The 26,297-nt window shown below is 38.5% G+C and overlaps 2 protein-coding genes across 3 annotated transcripts in view; one reads left to right on the top strand and one right to left on the bottom strand.

The window, feature by feature from the left end:
* Positions 1-19,490, top strand: part of LOC107097390 (mitogen-activated protein kinase-binding protein 1-like) — a 29,105-nt gene extending 9,615 nt beyond the window's left edge. Inside the window, exons 6-33 of the mRNA XM_015394526.1 lie at positions 336-473; positions 594-776; positions 1,821-1,981; positions 2,212-2,401; positions 3,017-3,160; positions 3,256-3,437; positions 3,520-3,611; positions 3,691-3,816; positions 4,215-4,285; positions 5,240-5,361; positions 5,458-5,533; positions 5,628-5,739; positions 5,847-5,910; positions 8,705-8,806; positions 8,932-9,089; positions 9,278-9,312; positions 10,112-10,312; positions 10,391-10,524; positions 10,642-10,781; positions 11,184-11,372; positions 11,684-11,750; positions 14,031-14,174; positions 14,325-14,491; positions 14,725-15,321; positions 15,420-15,507; positions 16,539-16,615; positions 17,099-17,184; positions 18,612-19,490. Of these exons, the coding sequence (XP_015250012.1) occupies positions 336-473; positions 594-776; positions 1,821-1,981; positions 2,212-2,401; positions 3,017-3,160; positions 3,256-3,437; positions 3,520-3,611; positions 3,691-3,816; positions 4,215-4,285; positions 5,240-5,361; positions 5,458-5,533; positions 5,628-5,739; positions 5,847-5,910; positions 8,705-8,806; positions 8,932-9,089; positions 9,278-9,312; positions 10,112-10,312; positions 10,391-10,524; positions 10,642-10,781; positions 11,184-11,372; positions 11,684-11,750; positions 14,031-14,174; positions 14,325-14,491; positions 14,725-15,321; positions 15,420-15,507; positions 16,539-16,615; positions 17,099-17,184; positions 18,612-18,851 (4,086 nt within the window). The 3' untranslated portion in view covers positions 18,852-19,490. The remainder of the gene's footprint in view (positions 1-335; positions 474-593; positions 777-1,820; positions 1,982-2,211; positions 2,402-3,016; positions 3,161-3,255; positions 3,438-3,519; positions 3,612-3,690; positions 3,817-4,214; positions 4,286-5,239; positions 5,362-5,457; positions 5,534-5,627; positions 5,740-5,846; positions 5,911-8,704; positions 8,807-8,931; positions 9,090-9,277; positions 9,313-10,111; positions 10,313-10,390; positions 10,525-10,641; positions 10,782-11,183; positions 11,373-11,683; positions 11,751-14,030; positions 14,175-14,324; positions 14,492-14,724; positions 15,322-15,419; positions 15,508-16,538; positions 16,616-17,098; positions 17,185-18,611) is intronic.
* Positions 19,491-19,587: 97 nt separating this feature from the next.
* Positions 19,588-25,864, bottom strand: LOC107097439 (galectin-3-like). Of its 2 annotated transcripts, XM_015394595.1 has the most exons (7): positions 25,784-25,864; positions 23,949-23,995; positions 23,259-23,780; positions 23,078-23,166; positions 20,974-21,145; positions 20,676-20,761; positions 20,303-20,433 (listed from the first exon to the last, which is right to left on the bottom strand). In XM_015394595.1, the coding sequence occupies exons 2-7, from the start codon at positions 23,988-23,990 to the stop codon at positions 20,430-20,432; spliced, it is 915 nt and encodes a 304-aa protein (XP_015250081.1). In that variant the 5' UTR covers positions 23,991-23,995; positions 25,784-25,864; the 3' UTR covers positions 20,303-20,429. The 2 variants fall into 2 exon arrangements, with proteins under 2 accessions (XP_015250075.1, XP_015250081.1); XM_015394589.1 differs by lacking the exon at positions 20,676-20,761 and having other exon boundaries at positions 19,588-20,433.
* Positions 25,865-26,297: the final 433 nt, after the last annotated feature.

A 26,297-nucleotide genomic window follows, 5' to 3' on the forward strand; every position in this document is an offset into this window, starting at 1 on the left:
ATCCATCCATCCATCCATCCATCCATCCATCCATCCATCCATCCAAATGTCCTTTAATCGTCAACTTTCACCTTAAAGTGCCCTTATTTTAACAATTGGTCTAAAATTGACCCATTTCCTCCCACTTCCAGCCTTTGTGCTCAAAGGCCGAGTGACTCCCAACTTCTTTATTGTTTAACACACAAACAATGAGCAGGGACAGATCTCCCATGAAGCTCTAAACAAGAACAGAAACGTCAAGTTACTCTTTAATATATTTTTAATATCTGACCTGGATTTTTCAGTGAATTCGTCAATCGTAAATCTGCTATTATCACTTTTTTTTTCTGTTACAGAAAGATGTAGTCGTGGCTGCAAACAAGGTTTCAAGTAAGGTGACAGGTGTGTCTTTCTCTGAAGACAGCTCCTACTTTGTAACTGTGGGAAACAGACACGTCAGGTTCTGGTATCTGGACCACTGTAAGGCCAATAAGGTAGCAAATGATGCTTTGCTGTTTGATATTCAGTTTTCCACTTCATTTAGATCATGTTGATGCCTGCTTTCCTTAGTCCATATTTCATAACCGGTCCTAACTTCACCCTTTCATATACAGACCAGAGCTGCCATCCCTCTGCTGGGCCGCTCAGGGCTACTGGGGGAGCTGAGGAACAACTTCTTCTCTGACGTGGCTTGTGGGAGAGGCTCCAAGTCGGACTCCACTTTCTGCATTACCTCCTCAGGTCTGCTGTGTGAGTTTAACAGCAAGAGAATGTTGGACAAGTGGGTGGATCTGAAGGTGAGTCACATCAGCCTTGTTTTGACCCAATGACTCAGTTTCCTGTCCAAAAACTAAAAAACCTGCACGGCTTTTCTACATGATGCAGCTAAATGTGACTTGTTGGAGCTGTTGGGTCTGGTCCAAGCACTCTGCATCTTAGTCATCCAATCATTATTATACTTTTGATTGCTTTTCAGCCATTAATACTCTAAATAAGTGATCCGGTAATAGCAAATGTATCATCTCTGATACATGTCTGAGGTAATTTCTTCTTCAGCACAGTCTCAGGGATGGAGAAAATTGATCAAACTCATTTATCATTTACTTGTTTTTCGCTCTGTTGCAGCGGATCTAAGCACAACAAGTGTCAAACATCAATTTTAGTAGAGTCAAAGATGGCTGCCTATGTCTGAGGTGGAAATATCATGAAAGACAAATTAAAATATGTTTTCGGACATTATAGAATCATATAATCATTTCAAATTTTTTAAAATCAAAAACTGGTGAAAAAAAATTACTATGATTAATGGTTATGTGTAATACTGCAGGCTTTCAAATACATTGATTAGAGCATGAGTAGTTTTTTGTGATGGGTGGTTCTTAAATTAGAGTAAAAAATGTATTATACATTTAAGCAAATTAATTAGTAAGGACATTGTTTATTAACCTCATAATGTAATACTTCTGTGTTTAGATAAATTACCTCACATTTTCATTATAATGATTGATGGAAATGATTAATGTAATCCTCTATCACTTTCTTAAAAAGTGATGAATTAGATAAAAGATGTTAGTAAGCTATTATGCCTTTGGAAAAGCTTACGGAAAAGAGAGGTAAAAAACAGCGAAAAGATTTGAATAAAGTTTTTACATTTTATAGCTGGTTAAAAGGTCTGAACAAGACATTTAAGTCAAAGAATAGTTTTAAAAACATTTCAAATTCATTTGCAACCCACATATTTTATTAGTTTCTCTATATTTGTATTTATGCATTCAGCAGAGATATTATGGCTGTTCAGAACACCGTATAATGACTTTCTCTCCATGTGTGGTCTCTCTCAGACTGGCATGGCTCAGTCCCTGTCTCTTTCTGAAGACATGATCTTCTGTGGCTGCGCTGATGGAACGGTACGAGCCTTCAGCCCCTCCGACCTCCACTTTGTCTGCACGCTGCCCCAGCCTCACCCGCTTGGAACTGACGTCTCAGCCGTCACCGAGGCCAGGTGAGGAGCAGCTCAGGAGTAACTGAGCACTTTCATGGCAGCCATCCAATGCAAGGCCAGATCGAAGGCTCTATTTATAGAGCTTCCTGTCTCAAATGGCATCATTTCACAGTCTGAAAGTCTCCCAAATGGCTCTTGTTTGTTTTCTAAAGAACACTAAGCTGAATTTACTCTATTTCTTCTTTCACGACTGTTTTTCTAACCCTTTATTTCACCTTTTCCTCTTGTAGCCATTTATTTAACATCAAAACAGAAGGCCGATACCCTGATGTCACTGCGGTCACCTATGATCCTGTGAGCCGCTGGCTCAGCTGTGTGTACAACGACCACAGTTTGTATGTGTGGGATGTTAGAGAGGTGCACCGGGTTGGGAAAGTGAACTCTGCCCTTTTCCACGCTGCCTCCGTTTGGGACTTACAGGTAAACACATGCACACGCAGAATTGAGTCCCAATAATGACCTCTCAGTTGCCTCTTAACAACAAAGCAGTAGAGTGAATGATTAGGTTATTGATGGATATCGAAGGATCGGATAAGGTCCTGCATTTCATTCACACTATATTACGTTAAAACCTTCTGCTTTGACGTGATAAACCCAATGTGAAATATATTCAGCCACCTTTACACTTCCCGTTTTAATCCGGAAACCTAAATAGTCACCAGATTATTCATTAGAGTCCACCTGGGTTCATTGATCTATGCACAAACGCTGCTTTTCTAGCAAAAACAGCAAGTTATGATTTAACTTCCTTACCGACAGGACTTTCTTAATACATTCTCTGCAAAGGTAGAGTTTCATTTTCCTTCTTCTGTAATTCCTTGCTGACATCATATGTGGAAAATTACCCTCCATTATATGAATGAGGGTACAAAACTATTGCCTTGTTATTACTGTGTTTATGTCTACATCACTGCAAAAAATAAAAATAACACTGATTGTTTCACATAAATGGTAAATGGTGAGCCTTGAAACTGTTTGCTGTGACAGCATCCTGCAGATTTAGATAAATATCCCCCGGTCTTGTTATCCTCTCAGGTGTTCCCGGATGTTCCTGGAGGGCCGGCTGCAGGACTGTCATCCAGTACATTCTTCACTTGTTCAGCTGACAGCACCATAAGAATATGGAAGATGGAGGACTCCACACAACCTCCTCTTAACTCGCAGAACATCCTCAGCCATGCAAGTTTAACCTACATGTCTCTTGCTCTTCTTTTAATGTATTGAAACTTTGACTTTTGCCATGATTTACTGGATCTCTACTCATTATTTTTCAGGATCTGTTGAAGAACATCTACATTGATGGAAACACAGGCGCCCTGCTGGATCCAGAATGTAACGTGAACGCAGACAAATCAGGAGACGTGCAGACAACAGAAACAAGAGCGGGCATCAGGACCATCTGTATCAGTCCAGACGGCAAACACCTGGCATCTGGAGACCGCAACGGGATGCTGAGGTGATTTATGGGAGAAAAAGCAGCAGCCAGCTGATAGACTTGAGTGACCTTCTCTCTGTAACGTGATATTACTGTTGAGCAGGGTTCACGACCTTACCAAAATGGAGGAGATTCTTAAAGTGGAAGCCCATGATGCTGAGATCCTCTGTCTGGAGTACAGTAAACCTGAAACAGGTGGGCCTATATGACTATAATGACGGACGGTTTTAAGATGTGAACTGGCAGGGCATTAACGCTGTTTCCTTACTGTCAGGTCTGAAGCTGCTTGCCACAGCCAGCAGGGACCGTCTGATCCACGTCTTGGATGCAGATGATAGCTACAGCCTGGTGCAGACGCTCGACGAGCACTCCTCATCCATAACAGCCGTTCGATTTGCCTGTGAGCCACTTGAGAAGCAGCAGACATCTTGATGGCTAATCTTGTCGTAATCCCTCCAGTTATCACCTCACAGTCAGACACAAAGTCCCACTTTTGTGAGCTCAGAGCAGCTCTTCTTCACATAATTAATGAAATGTAGATGCAATGTTAAATTGAGGGTTTATTTGTATACTGGATCAGAGTCATCTTCTCACATGCACCTAACATAGGTGCATTAGTTTATTGTTTAGTCTGTAATTTCGCTGATGGTGGGCTATCTCTAGATTTTTCCATAGGTTGTAAATCACGATAAACACCAATAACAGCACTTTGATAAGAGCTTACTCGTTTAATTAATCCTCCCATCATAAAGACCTTCCAATAAATACAGCAGTAAGTAATTGTACTTTGATCTCTAGCCAACGACAACAAGGTGAGGATGATCAGCTGTGGAGCAGACAAGAGCATCTACTTCCGCACGGCACACAAGGTAACGCCTGCGCAGCATTCTGTTATTACCTTTTATCTGACAAGAACTGTGGGACATGAAACAAGCTCTCACAGATGCGCATAGCTGATGGGGAAAGTGTTTGCTCAGTATAAACTTGCCTTGAACGTAATTATGATTGCACAAATGAAACAATGTTTAAGAAAAAAAAATCACAGGAACCTTCATTTATGTAAAAACAAACAAATCAACTGATCTTTTCTAGTGAGTAATTACACCCTGCATTGCAACAGTATCAAAACACAATGTAGTTGAACAGGACCCAACTGTTTAAAACAGATCTGCTAACAATGCTGCCACCATGGAATGGTTTGATCAGGTGGATATGCACATTTGCACTGTGTGGCATCTTTAGCCTACATTTGCATGCAGGCTAAAGGTTACATTAGAGTTTATTCAACATACTTGCTGTCTCCTTGCATGTCTTGTGTTGAACTGAAAACAGGAAAACTTTCCTTCAATGAGAAAATTAGATTATCCCGATTGAGCTCTGCAGCTCATCCAGAGTTGCCGCGGTTCTCTGGGTGATAAATGCTCCCCTTCTTTGGCCTGATGTTTTACCTAAACACTCATGTCTTTATGGGTTTGCAACGTAAGGGTGGTATATAAGCACAAATAATGTTTTATAACCTCCCCTCTTCTTTGAGCTTCTAAACTAATTTCTCTCTGACCTACCTGGTGCATTTACTGACTGTAAATGCTTTTGTAAGGCACTGTAAAATGAGGACATGCTGAGTAAATCTGCTTTAGCTTCATTTAGTTTCATAAGTTACAGTATCTATCATAAACCTAAGACATGATTGTCTTGTCTGCTGGGTTTCATGGTGAACCAGTATACAGAAGTGACCCAGAGTTTAGTTACAGTGGAGGACTTCTTTTTGTCTTTGAAGAGAAACTGTGCAGGTTTTTGTCTAACTTTGACTTTTCATGCTGCAGACTGACAGAGGAACAGAGTTCAGGCGCTCTCACCACATGGTGAGGAAAACCACACTTTACGACATGAGTGTAGACGCCACCTGCAAGTACGCAGCTGTTGGCTGTCAGGACCGCTGCATCAGGTGAGTGTGTGAGGCCTCTGTGTGTGTTTGTTTTCTTAAGGCTCACATGGTTGGCAGTTGGAAACATCCTGAGGCTTGTTCTTGTTCTGAATGCAGGATTTTCAACATCAGCAGTGGCAAACAGAGAAAGCTGTACAAAGGATCGCTGAGTGGAGATGGCAGTCTCCTCAGGGTAACATTTCCTCTTTCACTTCACTCTGCAGAGACTGTTTATATATAGAGACACTTCAGGGGGAAAAAGAAGCTCTCTTTATTTGTTCCAAAAGGTTCAGATCGATCCATCAGGGCAATATGTGGCCACCAGCTGCTCCGATAAAAACATTAACATCTTTGACTTCTACACGGGGGAGTGTGTTGCCACGATGTTTGGACACTCAGGTAAAGAGACCAGTGTCAAGATAACCTGGATGAGCTGCTATTACTTTTTATAAGAAACCAGATCAATCAGCTCACGTAATACCATGCAATGCTTTTTTATCCTGCAGAAATTATCACCGGGATGAAATTCACCAACGACTGCAAGCATTTAATCTCTGTATCAGGAGACAGGTGAGAGAGCTGTCTTTACTCCTCCTCACACTCAGACCTGTTGACACTTATTATAAATAGTGGCCATTTGTGACACGTTAACACGGCTGTAATACAATGTATTTTTCTAGCTGACAAATAAGCCGCTGTCTTCAGTCTGTCAGGATTAAAATGTTGTGCTGGGTTAATTTAATTAAGCAAAATAAGGTGACACCTTTAGATTTTTGAATTTGCACCCAGATAAACAAAACCAGCGGATTCTACAATCCTACATCCTAACCTGTCTGATATTTTTTGACTTTTCTACAATTTCACACAGAAAATCTGTGGATCTCATATTTTTCCTTTAAAAACACAAAAAGATTTACCTCCAATTAACTTAAGCACTGTAAATAGTCAGAAGCATATATGTAAACTTCTGACCCATTAATGCAAAGACCTTTAGAAGAAATTTGATTCAATGTCAGATGATGAGTAAATAGTTATCAAACACATGTCTATTTCTGGTTTTGGCTGTACTTAAAATAAGGTAATAAAAGAAGGAAGAAATGGCGTTAAATTAGACCATTATTTTGTTGATCTGAACTAGAGCTCATACATTCAAAAACAAGCACAGCCTTGCCTTTCATGTCGGTGTCAATGCTGCATGTTCAGCTGTTAAAGCCATCCTTCTCTCTAACATAGGCAGACATCTGATCATGTTTGCTGTGGTGTAGAACCCAACCAGAACCCATCTCCTACCACCAGATGTCCTTGCTCTAGCATCTGGTTGCCTTTTTAGCAGTTGGCCATGCTGTTTCTCCTCATTAGAAAAATAGCAGTTGGCTTTCAGAAAGGTTTGAATGGTTTTGAAATGTTCATTAGTTTTTATTTTCATTGAGTTTTGACTTCTGATTTTAAATTCTATTTTAATGTGTTTTTGTATTTCTTAGCTAGTTTGTTTTAGTTTGTTTATGCTTAGGTTTTTTATGCTTAGGTTCAGTTTAGTTCTAAAAAAAAAACAAATATAAACAAAACAGGCCACTGCTGCAACACAAATGACCTGACTGCTGCACCTGCCATCTGATGGCATAATGTGCGAAACAAAACATAAAAAAACAGCAACCAGAAGATACACATCATATTAATGCACTATGATAAAGAAAAAAACAGAAAACTGAGCATATTCTCATTAAATTCAGTTAGTTTTCATTTTAAAAACTGTAACAAAAAAAAAAAAAAAATCAAAGATAAAAAATGTTTTTTTTGGTTTTGTTGGCAAGTCCAGTTTTTATTACTATTTTAGTCAACTAAAATGTTTTTTAATTCCAGTTTTCGTTATTTTATTAGTTTTAGTTATAAATAATTATCCTTGGGTTGCAGCTGCTCCTATATAGTTTGATATCTTTAATATTTCATTATATCGTCACATTTTTTTCCCAACTACAGAAAGAAAAAAACAAAAAAGCATCCGTTTAATTTGTTTTTATTTTCTGTTAGCTAGTTTATTTTAGCAAGAGTGTTTGATAAACTGGCAAACTGCCTAATCCTCTTCAGTTGTTTTGCATAAGACCAAGGGGTGAGCAACAAGTGGCTCTTTGGACCCTCTACACTAGTTCTAAACAGTGGCTAAAAAAGATAAAGAACCAACTAATGGTTTTAAATGTAGTATAGTAACAAATACAATTCTTCAAGGCTTTTGTAGATTTTTATAAGTGACACTTAAATTGATATTTATTTTGACAATAGAGGGACTTTAAAGAACAAGAAATATGTTTTAGATCTATATTTCTTGCTATTAGATGTAAAACTATGTGTTTATGTCTTTTTTTTTTTTACATAAGAATAATATCCCATAGAGGAAAATCCATGCTACCTATATGAAGTGTTTATGTTTTGTCAATTTATTAACCCTGTAAAGCCTGAACCATTAAATGATTGACATAATTATTATTTTATTTAAAATTTTTGAATTAATTAAATTGGAGAATTTATCTCTTACATATCTTTAAATATTTTTTTTTTAATTTCTTATGTATTTTTTTTAGCTTACCTCCTGTGTCTCAGTGTATACCTGCAGTTTTTCAACAATAAAAATATCCCTCGAAAAAGAGATTTTATCTCAAGGGACTTCCTGGTAAAATACAGGTTAAATAAAATAAAAATAAATAAAATCAATCTGATGATGTAGAGGCCTCAAAAGGTTAAACATGACACACTTGGTGTTAAAGGATTGAACACTAAAAATACAGATAAACTGTTTATTCTTTAATCAAATGCCAACAGATGCGTTTTATTTAAAGGTGATGTAGGATTTCTGTCTCTAAAGGACTTTTATTTAGCTAAAATGGCTATTTGGGTTTGAAAGCTTGCAGACCTTTGCTCTAGACTTATAAGTCATTTTCAGTGTATTTGTGTGTTCAGCTGCAGCCCTCATATGTCCCAACGACTGTGTTACTAATTTCATCGTCACTCAGTATAGATGGAGTATGTCTGATAGCTGTGTTTGCCATCGCAGCTTTGATAATGTCACAATCATCAAGTTTTGGATCAGTTTTGGCTATGTCTGCAGATTTTTCATCTTTTTTTTAAACAAACACATTATTAACTGGATTTCCACATTAACTGCGTAAGATCTTTATCTTTGAATCATTAACCGTAAGGGATAATAAAATAGATCAGAAATCCTGCAGCGTAGCAGCCATCATGTGGAATCAATTTCCAGCTTCTGCATTAGCGGAAATGACTCTGAAAATGTGTTTGCAGATGGTTTCCTCAGTAGTTAAAACGAGATGAAAACCTGAATATTTAATGCTTGTGTGCTTTTCTCCCCAAGCTGTGTCTTTGTCTGGCGCCTTGCTCCAGAGCTTACCATTGCCATGAAGGAGAGGCTTTACCAGCTGGAGAAACACCCAAACTCACCTCGCTGTGGAATCAGGTGATGAAACATATTTATCTCCAACACCTTAAACAGAACCAGTGACTTTATAATGAGATCCGTCATCTTCATAGTGATGCTCTACTCAATCCCATTATTATAACTCATTTGCTGCTGTACTGTAGGCGGGAGGTGTACAGCGCTCCCGCTCTGGTTGGTCTCTCCTCTGACAGCGATCAGGAGAACGAGGTGGAGGACGCAGAGGAGAATGAAGACACTAATAATGTGGATGACAGCAAAAGCAGCAGCTCCTCTAACAGCTGCCAGAGAGAGGAGGACACAGGTAGTCTAAAAATGAAAATACCAACTTTAATTAATGGATTAGTCAATAAAAGAATGACCCAATCGACATTACTGGCTAATCATTATATTCCCATGTAGAGAGTGAGAAAATACAACAGCCTTGCAGAAGAGAAGTCCTTATGACATGATTTTTCAACCTAATTATGATTTTCTTTCATCCAATATTAGGTTCAGAAGGAGAACAGCAGTGGGAGCACAGAAAGGTAACAAAGTTCATACTAATTAAACTGAAAATTAAATCTCACAATTACTCAAATCAAAGCCACAAACATCTGAGTACTTTAACAGGATTTGATGCAACAGAATATCCTTGAAAAATCATCCAAGGAAAGCTACTGAGTTCAGAGGGTCATGCTGTGGAGAAGCCGCCCCTGGCACAGCTAGGAGTTTACAAACCACAGATCTTACCTTAAGTGAAGACATAGGATTACTGCTGGAAGAAAAGCTGCAAAAAATATTGTTTGCCACATCAAACATAAAAAAAAATTTATTCTGGTCAGCTAAGAACCAAACTTTCCCAATAAACATGATGCATTACCCTGCTTCACAGCATCCAAACTGGCAGCATGGCAATGGCAGCGTCATACTGTGGGGATTGTTTTTTTTATCCAGCAGAGGGATCTAAATACAGGAGAGCTGATGCTGTAGGATAGTTTCACTTCATGATCATACTCTGCTTTGTGATAGTTTATTTAAAAGAAAACAAAACAGATTTAATATCTTAAGTCTGTTTCTGTAACACAACACAGTTTGAAGAAGCTGGTGTAATCTGAACGTGTGTCTATGTGTTTTGACTGATATTGTCTTATGCAATCTTGTGTTGTTTGTCTTCCTGCCTCAGGACGACAGATGTAAATTAGCAACTATGCTATAATCTGGCTCATTTGCAATCTGTACAGAAGTATAAGATTGTTCATTAATGTGCTCTGTCCTGATTAAATAAATAAATAAAATAAATCTAAAGCACTGCACATCAGCTGTTCTTTCCTGCTTCCTCTGTAGGAAGGAGCTGTCCCCCAAATCATTCCTGATCCCACTAAACGTCCACGGAGACGCTGGTCTCGTCGTATTGGCTCACTGGAACTGATGGTAAAATCCATGCTGGACTTGAGGCAGCTTGAGACATTTGCTCAAAAGAAAAGCACCAACTACCCCACACAGGAAAGAGACAGACAAAGCAGCTCCAGCTTTCAAGACCTTGAGGTAAGTGGAAGTTTGTGCCTGAAGAACAAGTAGTTTGGATTTAAATGGATGTTTTTCAAACCTGTGAGGCTGTTTCAGCAGCAGCATGTGGAGGACAGATCCAGAAGGCGTCTAGCATGGCTGCCCTCAGCCTCGTCCAAGTGTGCCAAGGAGATGGATAGAGCAGTGACCTTCCCTGAGGAAAACGAAGAAGAAGCAAGTCCAGCAGAGAGGTATCTCATCAACAATGCCACTTTTTTTCTACCAAGGGGAAGAAATGCCCATTTATTCATTTTAGATGTTAAGTGTTTCTCCATTATTTTTTTTTCATCCCCATGTATGTCCTGCAGTGATTACATGGTGGCAGAACAGCCCCGCACCCCACAGAGACAATTGATCCGCTCTGAGAGCCAGGACAGCCGCAGCCCAGACAGTGCCTGCTCGCTGGGCTATGACAGCAGGGAATCCAGCCCGGATCGCACCCTGGATGGTAAGGTCAACATTCATACCCCTTCAACTGTCCAGCCTATGAACAAAAAACAACAACAACAAAAAAAACTGCACTGTCCTCACACTGAAACACGGTGGTGGCAGCATCATGCTGTGGGGAAGTTTTTACTCAGCAGGGATTGGGAATATTCATTTGGTGATTTGTGTAGGTCAGTTTGGTTCCATTGAACTAAAATACATATTTTTGTTGTTGTAAAATGACAAAATGTGCCCAATGTGGGATTTAAAAGCTGAATGTGACATTTAGCTTCGATAGAGCTGTACTTTATCTAGATACCAAATGCTAGCGCTGGGGCAAAGTCACTAGAAGTAACTAGTTTCCCTCCATCTGATCTGTGCTTCCACTTGTATCAGTTCCTCACTCTGCTTTCATTTCCTGCAGATGTGGACTGTGTGAGTCAGGGCCGCTCTGATGAGGAGAATGAAGAAGAGGAGGAGGAGTCTGAGAGGAAGGCTGTGTTAGTAACCAGTATGGATGAAGCTCTGAGGACAGTGAATGACTTTTATGAGCCCAATCAGGAGGACTTCCTGAGGCAGAACTTTGAAACCCTGTCAGAGAGCTGCAGCTCAGGTAGGGCTGATCAGACCCACACATATCATTGGTAGATTTCCCTTTAATGCTTTTGCTTTCAGACAGAAGAGTGTCTGTTGAAACAAATCCTGGTGTAGATCATCGGTTTTTACGTCTAAGGCCGTTTAACGTATTGAACAATAGATCCCAGTTTGGGCTCAGCCTCAGGACTTTTTTTTTTTTCTCTCACAATATCTTAATCTCTTTCACGGACCAACCATCCAGACACAGACATTATTGATTCCTCTCCTGGTCTCACCTCCACTTTCTGTTTCTGTCTCCATCTTTCTGTCCTTTTTTATTTCTTGCAGCTGAGCAGAGCAGAGTCCCCAGACTCAGCATGTCTTCACGCTTCCTGGCCAAAGGACATAATAACAGGTACTGCTGACCGCCTCGGGCTGATCTGGACCCTTGGCTATGATTATAAACCCTTCTGGGTGCTGACAGGCTGCTCTGTTAAACAACCTACGTACCTTTGTGATCTATCTACTGTAAGCTGTCAGTTGGATGGTTGTCTCAAGTTAGAAATGAACTGCTTTTTTTTATTTTGATAAAGTAGAAGATACTGATTATAGTTATTTCGATATACCACAGGAACAACTTTGATGTGTTTTTATTGAAATTTAAACTGACAAAACAGCACCAGGTAGTGATTAACAGTAGAGAGGAAGGGGAAAAAAACAGTTTTTCAGTTTTTCAGAGAGGAAAGTGTGGCATTGATTTGCAGGATGATTCTGTCAGCATTTTGTAGTATCACTATTTTCTGTTGTTACAGTTCATGTGTCATTTCACCTTGCTTTTTCTTTTTTTTTTTCTTTTTTACAAGATTTCAATCCATTCAGTGTATATCTGTGAACAGCAACTTTTAAATCTTGTTCAGATTCTAATTAGGATTTAGATCTCGACTGAATAATTCTAACACCTTAATATTCTGCTGAAATGGAGATTTCAGCCCCAGATTCAAGTCTTTTGCAGCTTCTGTTAGATCTTCTTGCAGGGTTGTTCTGCATCTAAGCTAAATCCATGTTCCCTTCAGCACCAAGTTTTATTATTGTTCACTTAAACTAAGGAAATAACAAAAACTAGAATCAAAAAGCGTTTTGGTTGACTGAAAAAGACAAAAACAAAATCTAGACCTAAACAAAAACTGAAACTGTAACAGGAGTTTACAAAACAAATTAAAGGAATAGTGGAGGATTGTCTTTTTAAGGGTGGATCATCAAAATAAGTGGTCCTCCTAAGTGTCAATCATTCTGGTAATAAGGCCGTCCTACGTGCTCCTCTTCATTTTCACTAACCGGTGGTGAGTCTGACATAGTGGAAAAATTGCAAATCGTCTTTTGGAAAGTAAGCTTATATGAGCGATGCAAACATGCATGAGGAGGAATGGGTTTTTGCATGCTCTCACATGCATTTAATAGGCATACAGGGTTGGGTTGTTCATGTGCATTTTTTTTTTAAGTGAAGAGGGCAATTCTTTTCAGAAATTCGCAAAAATCCTCCACTATACCTTTAAAACAAACTGAATTTAATAAGAATATTGATTTCTTTATTTTAATGCGTTAATATGAGGTTTAGTTTCTGGTTGCTTTTTTCTACGCCAGTAAATGGCAGGTACGGCAGTTAGGTCCTTCTTTTTCTAATGGGATTTTATATCTATTTTTTTGTGAGTCATATTATATAAAATAATAAAACTATATCTAAGACTACTAAAAACCTATTTGAAACTAAGCATTAAAAAAAATAAACTAAGTTTTCTGACAAATACTAAAAAAGGAATTAAAAATAAAATAGGGATGATAATCAGAAGTCAAACTAAATAAAAAGAAAAATTAATCAACATTTCAAAACTCTATAAACCTTGATTGGCACTTAAAGGATTCCATGTCCCTGCAGCATGACGCCACCACCGTGCTTCACTGTAGGGATGATCTGTTTAGAGTTATCTGCAGTGCATTTATGCCAGAAAAATGAAAAACCCCAAATGTTTGAAACTTCTTTTTCCTGCGTTCTCTAACTAACTTTAAGGCTTTCACAGAACTGTTTAATTACGTTCTTGTTTGGAATTTATCTAAAAATAAAAGATGATGAAAAGACACACCACAACTTTTAGATGTCCATTTGTTAATAAAAAGAAAAAAACATATATCCTTTTCCTTCCATTTTGGAGTTAGGCTTAAAACTTTCTGCATCTCTATGTTGTAAATTCCATATAAATGACACTGCAGATGTATGGTAAGTTGGTAACATGATAAAACTGGCTAATCTTTCGTTAAAGTTGCTCCACCAATCAAAATACAGAAGAGGATTTTTACATTGGTTTTAGGGGTTAGACGGAGGGGAGCCACTGAGTGCAAATGCAGAAATGCAACAGGGAACTTGTTTAAGAGTCAACTTTTTAAACCTGGTTATTAAATAGAGGAATTTAAAGTATTCATTTATCTTGGACTGTCAGTAAAAGAGAAACTAATATTTCTAGAAGTTGCACAAGAAGCACCTCTGTGCAAATCTCTAAATCTCACCGATTTCCATGTTGTGGCTTTAATTCTATTCCTGTGCCACAGCTTGATAAAGTCAGCCTTCCTACCAAAACACGCACAAGGAAAATAAATGTTTTCTTCTTTTTTGTCACTCTGCAATCACTTCTCTTCTGTGTAGACCAGTAGCTCCATTTGCCAGAGTGACTGAATCAGGACAAGGACACAAATCTGCTGAGCCACTGGTGTCGAAAGTTCGTCCCTTGATGGACGAGAGGAGAAAGATGGAAGACAGGATCCCCGCGTCCCCCATCAGACCTGAGAGGTAATGAGAAAACTCAGACTTCTAGTCAGAGAAATGTTTCAAACCGAGACAGGAATATTAAGAGCCTCACCTGGAAACTTTACAATTAAATGTAGGGTTTGTACAAGCATTTTATTTCTTTTCATTAAAAGATGCCGTGTGTGATCTCAGCAGGCCTCCTGAGAAAAGTCCCCCTCCTAAACTTCGTCCACTGAAGAAAAAGACCTCGTGGTCCCCTGAATGGAGGAAGTCGACCCCCACATCAGCGACCTCCTCCATGCTGGATATACCAGCTGCTTTCCAGAAGTCGTTCTCTGCACAGAACCTATATGCATCCTGTAAGTTTTTCTTCTTTATCCGATCCTGTTACTGTGCTGTGACGTTTAATGTTTAAACCAGTTTGCCATGTTTGGTATCTTTATCTGATTGATCTTTTAGCAGAATTCACCTTACTCATGCTTAATATTTCAGTTTAAAAATTCACATCCATATAAAAAAATTGAGATAATTTTTTATATGTAGAAAAACTATATAAATGTACTATATCATATTATCTTCGTTTCTTTTCCAGCTGCACGCTCCCCTGTGCCCTCTGGTGTCCAAAGGGAGCTGCAGAAGAGACCTCAGCAGCTGCTTTTGACTAATAGCGCCACCAATCCTTCCTTTTACTTCTCTTCCCCCTCCTCTGGATCACCACACACCCCACCCTCACCCCCAGCCTGGGAGAGCCCCAAACTAAAGCCCCAGCACTCCTACATGAACCCCACAGCTAGCTCAAAGGCCAAACGCAGCCGATCCACCTCTCCAAGAGACAGTCTACAGTCCTGCTCCCCGTGCTTCCCTGAAGGTAGGAGGTCTCCGTGGGAGCTGGAGGTGGAGTCTAGCCGCCTCTCTTCATCATCTGGCATCCCTCTCCCATCCTCCGACTCATCTGAATCGTCCCTTTCGTTGAGAGCTCTCTCAAAAAGCTCCTCTCTGGCTCAGCATCGTCAAACAGGAGCCCTTTTGACCCAGAGCACTCAGCCTTCCCGTATCCCGCTCCCGAAGCAGCCTCTGAGCCCTCGGCGCAGCCTGATCCTCGACGTGAAGCCGATCCCTGGTCTCAGGGCTTCTGTCTCTACTGCGGATATTTGCTGTGCTGTTTCACCGTCCCCTGATAAAACACAAGGTCAGACAATGAGAGAAGCACACACCCGTAGCTACACACTGATACACGGCTGAGGAGCTCCACATCTAACAAGATGTCCACATCTCTCCTGTTTTCAGCACGATGCAGACAGCTCTCTTTAAGTCTGGATCCTTCGCTGCCGAGTTCACTGCCAGTAAAGCAGAAGAGAGACACCTTTCCTGAGAGGTAAAGTAGATTTTAGAGAAGCACATCCTTTGGTATATATTGTCTTCTTTAACTTTTTCACATTGTGTTATATTACAGCTGAAAACTTACGTGTGTGTTCGGTGATTTCCTTTGATAGTGACAAGCAGGCTAGTGCATAACTTTGACATGCAAACCCCCCCCAAAAGGGTGTTCCAGAATCTAAAAAAGTTTGTATACCTTGATTTGAACCAGATTCTCTTATAGAACAAATCCTGTGTTTAACTCTATCCATCTTCCCAGTTAGTCTGACTAGCCTCTTATTCCCAGCTAAACAAAAATAATGTTTTTCCATCTAGGCCAAAAAAAGAGAGGTATTCCCAGATTATCTTTTCCTCTTTTTGCTGTGCAAAATAAAAAAAATATATAGCCTTAAACTTAGTGCCACTGTGGAGCAGGCTCCTCATCTGCAGACTCCACCCGGAGCTTAATTTCTGGCATTTGGAGGTTTTGCACATCTCTCTTTGCATATCTGTTGTAAATATCAACAAATGCATCCAATGCCACCAAATAAAATAAAAATGAAGTTGACTGCCTAAATCGTCTTAATCTTTGCTGTCTATTATACTGTTTTTTTCAGCTAATTTCTCCTGATAAACCTTCATGGAGCAGCTAGTTTTGTGCTAACACTAAAAACACTAAACACTAAAAACTGCACAACTCTATTCAATGATTATTCAACTTTTTCATCAACTGGATGCCAGGGATTTTATTTGGTGGTGTCAGAAGAAAACGGTAGAAATGAAGATCAATTAAACTGTTTTAAGATTAATATTTGATTTGATGCTGGATGAAAACTACAATTTCCTTATATTTTACTGTTATGTTCTACATTGATGGTCTGTCACATATAAACCCAATAAAATATAATGAAGTTTGTGGCTGTAAAGTAACACAATGAGGGAGAAAAATCCTTTTTCAAACTACTTTTAGGCTTTTCTAGGATGTTAAGCTTCCAGCTATAGGAAGAACATTTTATCTGTAATTAAGACATTTTCACAATTTATTCCCAGTGTTACGGAGGGAGGTGCAGCGGCTAAAGAGCGCCCTCTGGTGTCAGAAGAAGACCGGATTTTGGGCCAACAGACAGGTTTGACCTCTTAATCCATGCAGGCTCTATGTGCCTTTTTTCCTTTATTAATAACACTTTGTTTCCATCTGAAATGATTAGATCTGTATGCCTGCTTGAGATAATTCTTCTCCCTGTAACCATATAAAGAAGTACATACAAGTAGTTGAGACACTTTTACACAGATGTTAAGATTGTAGCTAAATGTTCCTGCAGTGCAAATATGGCTGCTTTGCTTCATTTTGTTTAGAAAACAGTAAAACTGAAAAACAACTTCAAGTGATAACTGTCCTGCTGGAAGATATAGGGTGTGAAATAAATTTTCTCTCCATTTCACGGCTCCCACAGCTACTTCTTCTCTTTAATGCTCTTCAGACATAATGTTTTCTCTGCTTTGGGGCTACCACAGTCAACATGCTGTACTGTATCTGTGTATCTGCACGCTCTGATTTGCAGCACCCTGTGATAAACGTGAAAGCTGTTCTCTCCATCTCCTCGCTGCAGATCATTCAGTCACCCCTGAGACTTGCAGGCAAGCCGTCAACGATCTTCACCAGAGTTTGAGGGAAACGATTGTTCTGTACACTGCGGTGAGTGAGTTTGAATTGCATGTGATTAGTAAGAAGGGACTTTAATTTTCAACTTTAGGCAATAGAAGCTGAGAGATTGGCCCTTGGCTAATTCACTTTAACACATTATTTGCAAAAGTCTAGTGCCATTTGATGATTCTGATATGATGAATTAATTGCAATAACTACCCCAGAAGATCTTTCACTGTCAAATATGGGGAGTACTGAGGCAGCAAAGGGGGGAATGATTTTCACAGTGACCATTAGGTGTATGGATGATCAAATGTCCCATGAGACGATTAGATAGTATTTGAATAATTAGGCGTACATTAAATCGTGATTTAACCAATTAAATTTAGTATTTAACGATAAATATTCATTTAAAATGATACAAGTAAATAACCAAATATATATATATATGTTTTATATCAAATAATTTAAAAAGTCACACATTTGTAAAATGTAGGTTAAATTAATGATTAATGGTTGTTAAAAGGGCGTTTAGTGTTATTTTGAGGTCCACAGGCTGAAATGTTTAGGGGCACCTGATCCAGATTAAATGACCATAACTGCCTGTTTATAGGATTAGATGGATCCCTTTCATGGCTCCAACTAAGATTATTCAGAGTGCTATAATACACCAGCTAATATCACTGCTACATTACAAGCATGACTAACTCCCAGTGGATTTAACCTTCTGGTTTTAATCCATTTTTTCATTTGAGAAAAAGAATTCAGAGCGGCCCGTCTCTGGTTTCAGTCTAAGCATACTGTTTTAGTACTTATGAGGCCCAGGCTCACTGTTTGTTGGATATATATGATAGAGAAACTAGAAGGGAGTATTGCCTGCTGAGACGGCACCCTGCATGGTTCTTGTCAGGGACAGGTTCTTCAGTGATGCTTAGCAGGATTTTTTCCATTACCTCTTCCTCACAGAGGAAGAGGTAATTTTTAGGTACATAGCTCGTGGCAAACTCTACACTGGACTTTAGTGGCTGTCCTTCAACAATGACTTCTCCTTCAAGTTATGAATCGCTGAAGCTCCTCCAGAGTTACCATTTGCCTTCTTCTCTAACTCCATTCTCCATTCTCGTCTCTCAGATTTTAGTTCACATAATTTCCTCCTCATACAAGGGATCCTTTTTGTGTCTTGACTGTTTAGTCTCTGTAAGATGATATGATAAGAGGAGCCAAAGTGGCAACAAAGAAAGAGATTAAAGACTTTTTTGTGAAGTTGAAGCATTCCCAAACCATTTTCCCACTTAAAAGATGTATGTATTTTTTAGCCACTTTGAAAACTGTTGCTATAAATTTAGAAAAGTTAGTGTCTTTAACCATGCCTGGTTTAATTAGATATCTTATATGGTTCAGTTCATCTCATCCCTCAGGCTGCATATCCATATCCATCCTATTCTACATCTAATGCTTACTCTGTGTTTTTACCACAGTTACTTAAAGACGACCAACCACAGAGTGAAGACCAAGAGGAGATGAAGAGCTTCCTGTCTGAAGCTCTGTTCAGGGTTAAGGCGGAGCTGCATTCGCTGCCTCTTAGTAGCTCAAAGAGCGAGGGGCCCCAAGCGGCCCCAGTGTTAAACTGCGATGGAGACAAAGCTCTGGCTCTGCTGGAGCAGTACACTGAGCTGCTTGTGAAATCTGTGGAGAGGAGGTTGGACACTAAGACCTGATTGATATTCTGACATGCGGAGAAGCTTTAGCACTGTGAACTGCACCATTTCTATTTGCACTAAACATTTCATGCACATGCTAACAATCCCCTTTAGAGAACATGAGAATGAGACTCTGAAATGGTTTTTAGTTGAAATGGACTTCGGACAAGTTGATTAACTTTTTATGCTGTTATTGTTTTCTGTTTATATCGTTAACATTTTAAATCAAAGCTGACAGACTTATCTTTTTATGGAGGGTAAATATAAAGCATTTCAACTTGCAAAGCACACTAGAATGTTAGGGAAACTGTAGGGCTATGTACATATTTATTAGGCTAATTATGGGGTTTCTGCTAGACTCTAATAATCTTGCCTTTCTTTATATACACAAGTGTTATTTTTTGTGATTTCAGAGTTACAATAATTTGGTCAGAATGGTAATGATTTTATGATAATTTTGATAACGTTTCTACATTTCTAGGTCATGTCTGTGCCAACAGGTTCTTTATTATAGAATCGTTCTGTTCTCTATGCAGTTTGTACTTTTTATTGTCTACTATCGTTCACCTATATCCTATTTATACTTTGGTTTCCGTTTTATATGCTCTGAAATTTTTTTCTCCAAAAGATCTTGTGTTAATCTGTGTACAGTTTCAAGTTGCCAATAAATAAATGAACTTAAAAAATTAAAACAACTTCTTAATCAGATTTTTATTTAAGAACAATAAAACTGCATTGAACACCTTAGTTAAGCATGTTTACTTCAATAAAGCTTTTTATGATTTTTTATTTAATTGAAAGAATAACGTAGACAACTAAGCTCTTCAGACAGAAAACTAAAGATGCCATAAATGTTTCATTTCATATAGACTGGAGATCCTGTCTATGGTAGCTTTATTGAAGATATATGTAATATTTCATTGTTAATGCATTATGGAAAAACAGTTAACAATATTGAATATGTGCACATTCTGATTTATTTGTTCAATGTATTACATACATAAAAGAACACTAGTGGAATCAGAAATATAAGATAAAATGCTTAGTTATTTAGCTGTTTGTCATTATGCTGGTGCTATTAAATTATAGCTTAATATATCCAAGCTTAAAGCAACAAAATCTGATAATCCTATTAAGTAAAACATTTGTTTTCATTTAAATAAATACTAATGTTGTAGTACTTTGTAAAAAGAAGAAAAAAAAAGTGGAATAACATCACGGTATTCCTTACATTTTTGAATTGGAAAAGCAATAATTCTATTAGTTCATACAGACTGGTTTAGTCATTCATATATATTTTTAACTTAGATTAAATAAAATGTTTCTCAAGTGTGAAATAAAACAAAGCAAAAAAAACAAAAGGAAAGAAAATTATAATTGAGCATATATTTGTTCCAGTCAATCGAATTGAATAGAAAATCTGTTGGAGTTTGTTCCTTCCTTAGGGAAGCGTCTCCACATTGACATAAGTGAGGACGACGTCATGCAGGATGTTGATCCGGGCGATCTGGTTCAGCTCTCTGACGCGGTGACGGAACTCAAACTGCGGGATGTTGTTCACCGCCACCCTGAAGGTCTCAGGAGTGCACAGGATCTTCATCTGGGAAAACACACAACAACACTTTTTGCTAAACTGCCTTTTTATGAAATCTGCTGCTGATTTAGGAGCAAAGCATCTGAAAAATCCCAGTCACTGCTTTAGTCAGACCCCTATAGGTTCTGCCCCACTTTCTTCTATTCATGCAGGCAGAAGGACTGCTGGACTCAGCTCCCCATATTAAACACCTTTTGGTTGTTACATGTAATAATCATTGATGTTAGACAACAGGAGACCCCACTGACCTCCAACAGTCTCCCTGCAGTAAAGCAGCACTCTTATCTAGGATCCGGCTGCACAAACGACTTCTCAACCTTTTCCAAATGTTAGCCTGACATTAACCATGAGAAAGTAACCTAGAGTCAGTGGCACTGACTGCCTATTGCAACAGTAGGTATTAAATTTTTGCAATATTTGCTGGCTGCTAAAGAGATGCCAGGAGTGTCTTTGTTTTTTATTGTAACCCTTTTAGAGGAGTGAGAACAAATTAATGTATTTCACTTAGGTCTTAAATCCTTGTGTCGGTCTTACTGGTTGTCTTACCTCAAAAGGGCTCCCAGCAGCGAAAGGGAAGGGTCCCTTTAGGTCCCTCTCTTCTGGGCCCCAGCGATCACCCACTTTGCTGTTCCGGACCACCACCTGCTTGCCCCCCTCGTCAAAGCGTGGGTTGATGTGCAAGGCGATGTCATTGCCTCTCAGGAAGTTCACAGTGAACCTAAGGGGAACCAGGCTGCTTATATTTTATCCTTTTATTTTCTGCATAAACTCCTGTACTAACTATCCTGCATGGCATTTGGTGTCATGTCAGCTGCAAATGCCTTTAGGTCTTAAGTTGGGATTTAATGTGACTGATCAACACAGATCTTAAGAAGACAAATGATTGATTTTAGAAATAAAAGGCCAGAATTGGAGATGGGAATCCCCCGACCCATAATGGTGTAGGCATGTGTTTCTTTTTTACTTCCCTCATTGGAAAAACAGTATTAAGAAGTTAAATTTTCTTGAATATGATCAAATCTTCTCATTTTTAACTATCGTAGATCTGCCAAAGGGGTAGGCAGAAAGTTGCTTGCTAGAATCCTTAAAACTTGTTAAATACATTTTTTTGAACTGACATATTGCTTAACATTAAAATAAGAAATTATAGCAATAAATTGCTAAAACATAGCTGAAGTAGCAAAAAGAAGAGTTACTACTCAGGATAATTTTTTCTCTTCTCTTAGTATGTCTGTAAACCCTTTATACGGCAAATTACAGTTTTTCATCACTTGCATACTCCTTACAAATGTCCACCCCCAAATCTTATTTTGGCATTTGACCAATTAGATGAGCCCTTAAATAAAATAATATTACCTACTGTAAATTAAGTTGAAAAAAAGGGTAACAAGTCAAGAAAAAAAAAGATAAAAGGCTAATTGAAAAGTTAAAAAGTAAAGTTAAACAGTTAATAAGCCTAATAAACCTTGATATTTAGGTTTTTAACAAAAAAATGTAAGTGCCAGTATAAACATTAATGCCTCTAAGGTTATGTTGTACCAAAATAAGTGTCTATTTCACTCTCAGAGTATGTTTCATGAATTTCTTATAGAAGCCCTTTTGTTATTTTTCTTAATATATTCGGGCAAGTTGGCGTTTCTTGTTATTACATTGACATTATTATTATTTTTTTTTATTATTAGTTTTTTTTTTTTTTTTTACAAAATATCCATATTTTTTGAATGTTACAAAGCTAATAATGTCTTGTCCTGGATTCCAATAACACTATTGGCTTGAAATTTATATTTTTAAAGTATGTAACTGAGTGCACTATAAAGGGTTAACAATGGTTTTGTCAAATTTATGAAAATTGAACAATTTGAATTGCCTCTAAGCAAAGCAAAACTAGGATATAAAGGAGCAGCAAGATATAAATATACTGTAGGATCAACCTAAATAATCCTTATTTATCACCTGGGATGAAAATACCATTCTCTGTGTTTTTCTCCATTCAACCCAAGAGTTACGGCCCAGATCTACTTTGGTGTAGCTTGTATCCCGTGTTTACTTTCTGGTGTCTGAGCCAATCATATGAGAGGTCCAGGGTTGCCAAAACAGAGGGCAGCATTTGGTATTTAATGCTGGCAAAAAGAGCAGCAGTCTGCAACCATGTAGAGAAGATAACTAAAAATAGTTTCAACAACACCCAAGAAGCCTTGGGTGTTTTTGTGCGAATACCTATATTTGCACAACAATTTTCTGTGGCTGAACAGTCTTCACTCATCGTCTTTAACTTAACTGAGCTACGTCCTCATCTCTTTTGACTGGACAAGCATAAAGATACACTCTCAAAAGGAGAGAAGGAGCACTGTGTGTTTGATGTGCTACTTTTTTAAGACATTTCATTATTATTAAGTCCGATCAAATAGATAAAGCCAAGCTTGAGTTTCTAGGTTAACATATTAAACTTAACTTAATCTGTGGGAGGAAATTGAAACTGATTTTCAGGGTAATTCTCTGACCCAAATAAAGACAAGGAATGGTTAACCTTAAACAGCCTTAAGAGAGACATCCATGACTATCTTCAGGTGGTTGTGTTGGTCTGTTCCATAAAATCCCAATGAAAAGGACATGTTAAAATAAGAGCTGTGAATGCATCTATGAGGCTCACATTTTAGCGTTTGGTTTGATGTGACCTAGGATCGTCATCATCATTTTGTCATATACTCCTCGAGCCAGGTTTAAGTTGTACGGCACACTCTGCATGGAGAGAGGGAGGTAACATATACCTTAATTAAAGCACAGCAACACCATTGTATTGCAGATTTATCTTTGGGTTCTTTAGTACTGACCATAGGTCCGGATGTGGGGGGAAGCCAGTGTAGAGGCATCATAGATGGGTTCTGTCCAGGCCATCCTGACTGTCCCGGGTTATAAGGCCAACCAGGGTGAGCTGGCCATCCTGGTACACTCGGATGGATGGTGGCCGCAGGGGCAACAGCAGGAGCTACGGCTGGAACCTGAGTTTGAATGGGAGCTGGTTGCTGGATCGGCTGGTACTGAGGGGCTGGCCAGCATGGCTGACAGGGCTGCTGAAATGATGGAGCTTGTACAGGCACTGCGGTTGGTGCTGGTGGTGTTATAACTTGATTCGGTGCCGAAACTGAAATCGGAGCTGGAACAGAAACTGGTGCTGGTTGTGAAGCAGGCCAGCAGGCCGTGTTTGGTTGGCCGGTCCAGCATGGCACTGGCTGGGTTGGCTGCCCAGGCCAGGCGGGGAATGCAGCTCCAGAAGGCGGTAGGTTGGGCCAAAGGCCGCTGGCCTGTGGGGCAGAACCAGAGGACGGGCAGCTGCCACACAGAGCGTCAGCATGCTGAGACGGAAGAGAGGGGGAGGATGGTGAGTGAGGGGGGTCAGGAGCCAGCAGGGAGATACGTGGAAGAGAAAGAGTGGACAGGATGGAGGAAACCAACTTGCAGATGCAAACGTAAGCAAAAATTTCAGCATTTATATTCATAAGGGGTAAAAGTATTATTCTTACCAGTGTGGCGATCTGAGAATTTGATGTGCTACTTACGTCCATGCTGCCTGTCAGAACAAATCTGGGTTCAGTTTACCTTTTTCAAATTCTCACAGAAAAAAGTCAATGAAATAACTGGAAGTTTTTGAATCTGTGAGTTAATGTAGCAACAAATATGGTAACCCACCCAAAAAAGGTTATTTGATAAGTAAAACCTACCAAACCTTCTGACTTAGATTTAAAGGTGCTGTCTTTTGAATATTTGCAGATTCTATAACCTAAACACAGTTGTCCTTTTCATAGTTTGTTATTAAAGTAGGAATAAATGTGCATTATTTTTTCACAGAGACATTTATGATTTGTGTTCCATGAAATATAAAGCTTAGAATAATCAATCAGGAGAAGAAAACCTGAGTGTGTTATGTCTGATTTTTTTAATCTAATTACACCAGAACGGATCCTAAAAAAACAATTAAACTCAAAACTCTTCAGCTGTTGTTGCATCCTTTGCTTTTTAAAGCAATATCTCATCTGACATTTTACAGTTCATTTAATTTCAACAAGCATCTACTGAAACTATCCCATGTGTTTACATTCACTGTATGAAACTAAAGAGAATGATGCTTATTGGGTGTTTGGTTTGCATTTATGTCTTGATCATTTCGGGGTTCTTTTTTATGATGTCGCCTTATTCGGCTGTTTATCACCATTATTGCGGTTTTACTCCATCAGTTCATCACTTGTGTAAAGTTTGTTTGCTATTTTTTTGATTTCTGTGAATTTGGACGAACTTTTTTCAGTTTAATTTGCTCTATAAGTCTGCTTACCTTCCCTCAGTTTCGCTCCTCCACATTCCCTTTATTTAACTCACCTTAATTGGGATCTTAAATAACTCAATTTCAGGTATTAATTAGGGTCCCTCAACCACCCCATGTATTGAGATGTTTACTTAATATTGACACATACCATGCTTTGTGACGTCCTTTCTGCTCGCAGAGACACCCAAACAATAGGGATCTACCACCCTGGTACTTCATGTTCTCCCTCGGGCAACTTTTCCCTGTTTTTCCTCCAAAGTAATGGTGTTCTTTACTTAAATACTTGAATTATTGTTTTATCCGACCACAGGATGCTCTGAAAATTACATTTTTAACTGTAATCTGGCTAGTTAGATATGTTCTGAGTGGCCTTTTAGCTCAGGTCCAATACTTGCTTTATGGTCAACACCTTCATCACATCTTCTGCTTTTATTGGGTTGATAAAAGACTTTTAAAAACGGAATACATTAATAATAGGAGAGCAGAAATGTTCTCCAGAACTTATACATTCTGTTTGTACTCGAATAGGATTATTTTGAGCCGATGATTAAGGCATCATGAGGAATATATATATATATATTTATATATATATATATATATATATATATATATATATATATATATATATATATATATATTTAGGTAAAGCATGTTTAGACAAATTTTTGGAAAATAGAAGTATTTTAATCGTACCTTAAAGCACTAATGATTTAGCCTGAAGTCTGTGAGGAAACATGGCTTATTAGATAAATTTATGAAGGCAATTGGTTTTAACTTTAGCCTTTAGTTTTTGTTTAGCTGCATCTGCTCTATTTTCCATTTTTTCAATCAGATTTTTTAAATTTATCTTGCTTTTAGATGAAAAACATCAATAATGGTATCGAGATAATGGTAAAATAACCCTTTTCTAAACAAATTAATTTATCAGAAATTTGGATTTTAGTGTTGCCATTAATGTTTTACTTAAATAAAAAAAGTAAGGTTGTTTTATAGATTGGTAGGGAATCTGCATAAGAAACAGATAAGAACTTTGGTTACCTTTCTTTGCGTTCGGTCCTCAGGTGCAGGTTGGAGCAGGTTGCAGGTTCTGCCGTGGTTCTGGATGTTTGACTGCATCTGAGCACAAATAAAAAGCCTTTTATAGCCCCAAATGCTCACACCAACAGGCCCCTCCTCACCTCAGCATTCCTTTGCCAGACTAAAACAGCTTTCTATGTGTAAAAAAAACTCTTTTCTGTTCTCTTCATGGTATTTCACACAGGTTTAATGTGTAACTGATGTTCAATATTTCTCATGCAAGTTTTAATGATCTTAAAATAAAAATGCAGGAAAGAAAGCAACAAAAGCACAAGTTGAATCTGTACATTTTTCATCTATTGTTGTGACTCCTATAAACATGTGAAACAATAAATAGGTGAAGTGTTATGGTTCCAGATGAATTTCTCTGTATTTACCAGAGGTTTTTAGACAGCACAATGATTTGTTTTTCATGCTGACAGTGGTCAGTTTCACCGTTTAGCAGTCATGGGACAGTGATGCACTCAAAGAGTAA

Source organism: Cyprinodon variegatus, unplaced genomic scaffold (assembly GCF_000732505.1).
Source record: "Cyprinodon variegatus isolate N-32 unplaced genomic scaffold, C_variegatus-1.0 Scaffold25, whole genome shotgun sequence".
Classification (NCBI taxonomy): Eukaryota; Metazoa; Chordata; class Actinopteri; order Cyprinodontiformes; family Cyprinodontidae; genus Cyprinodon; species Cyprinodon variegatus.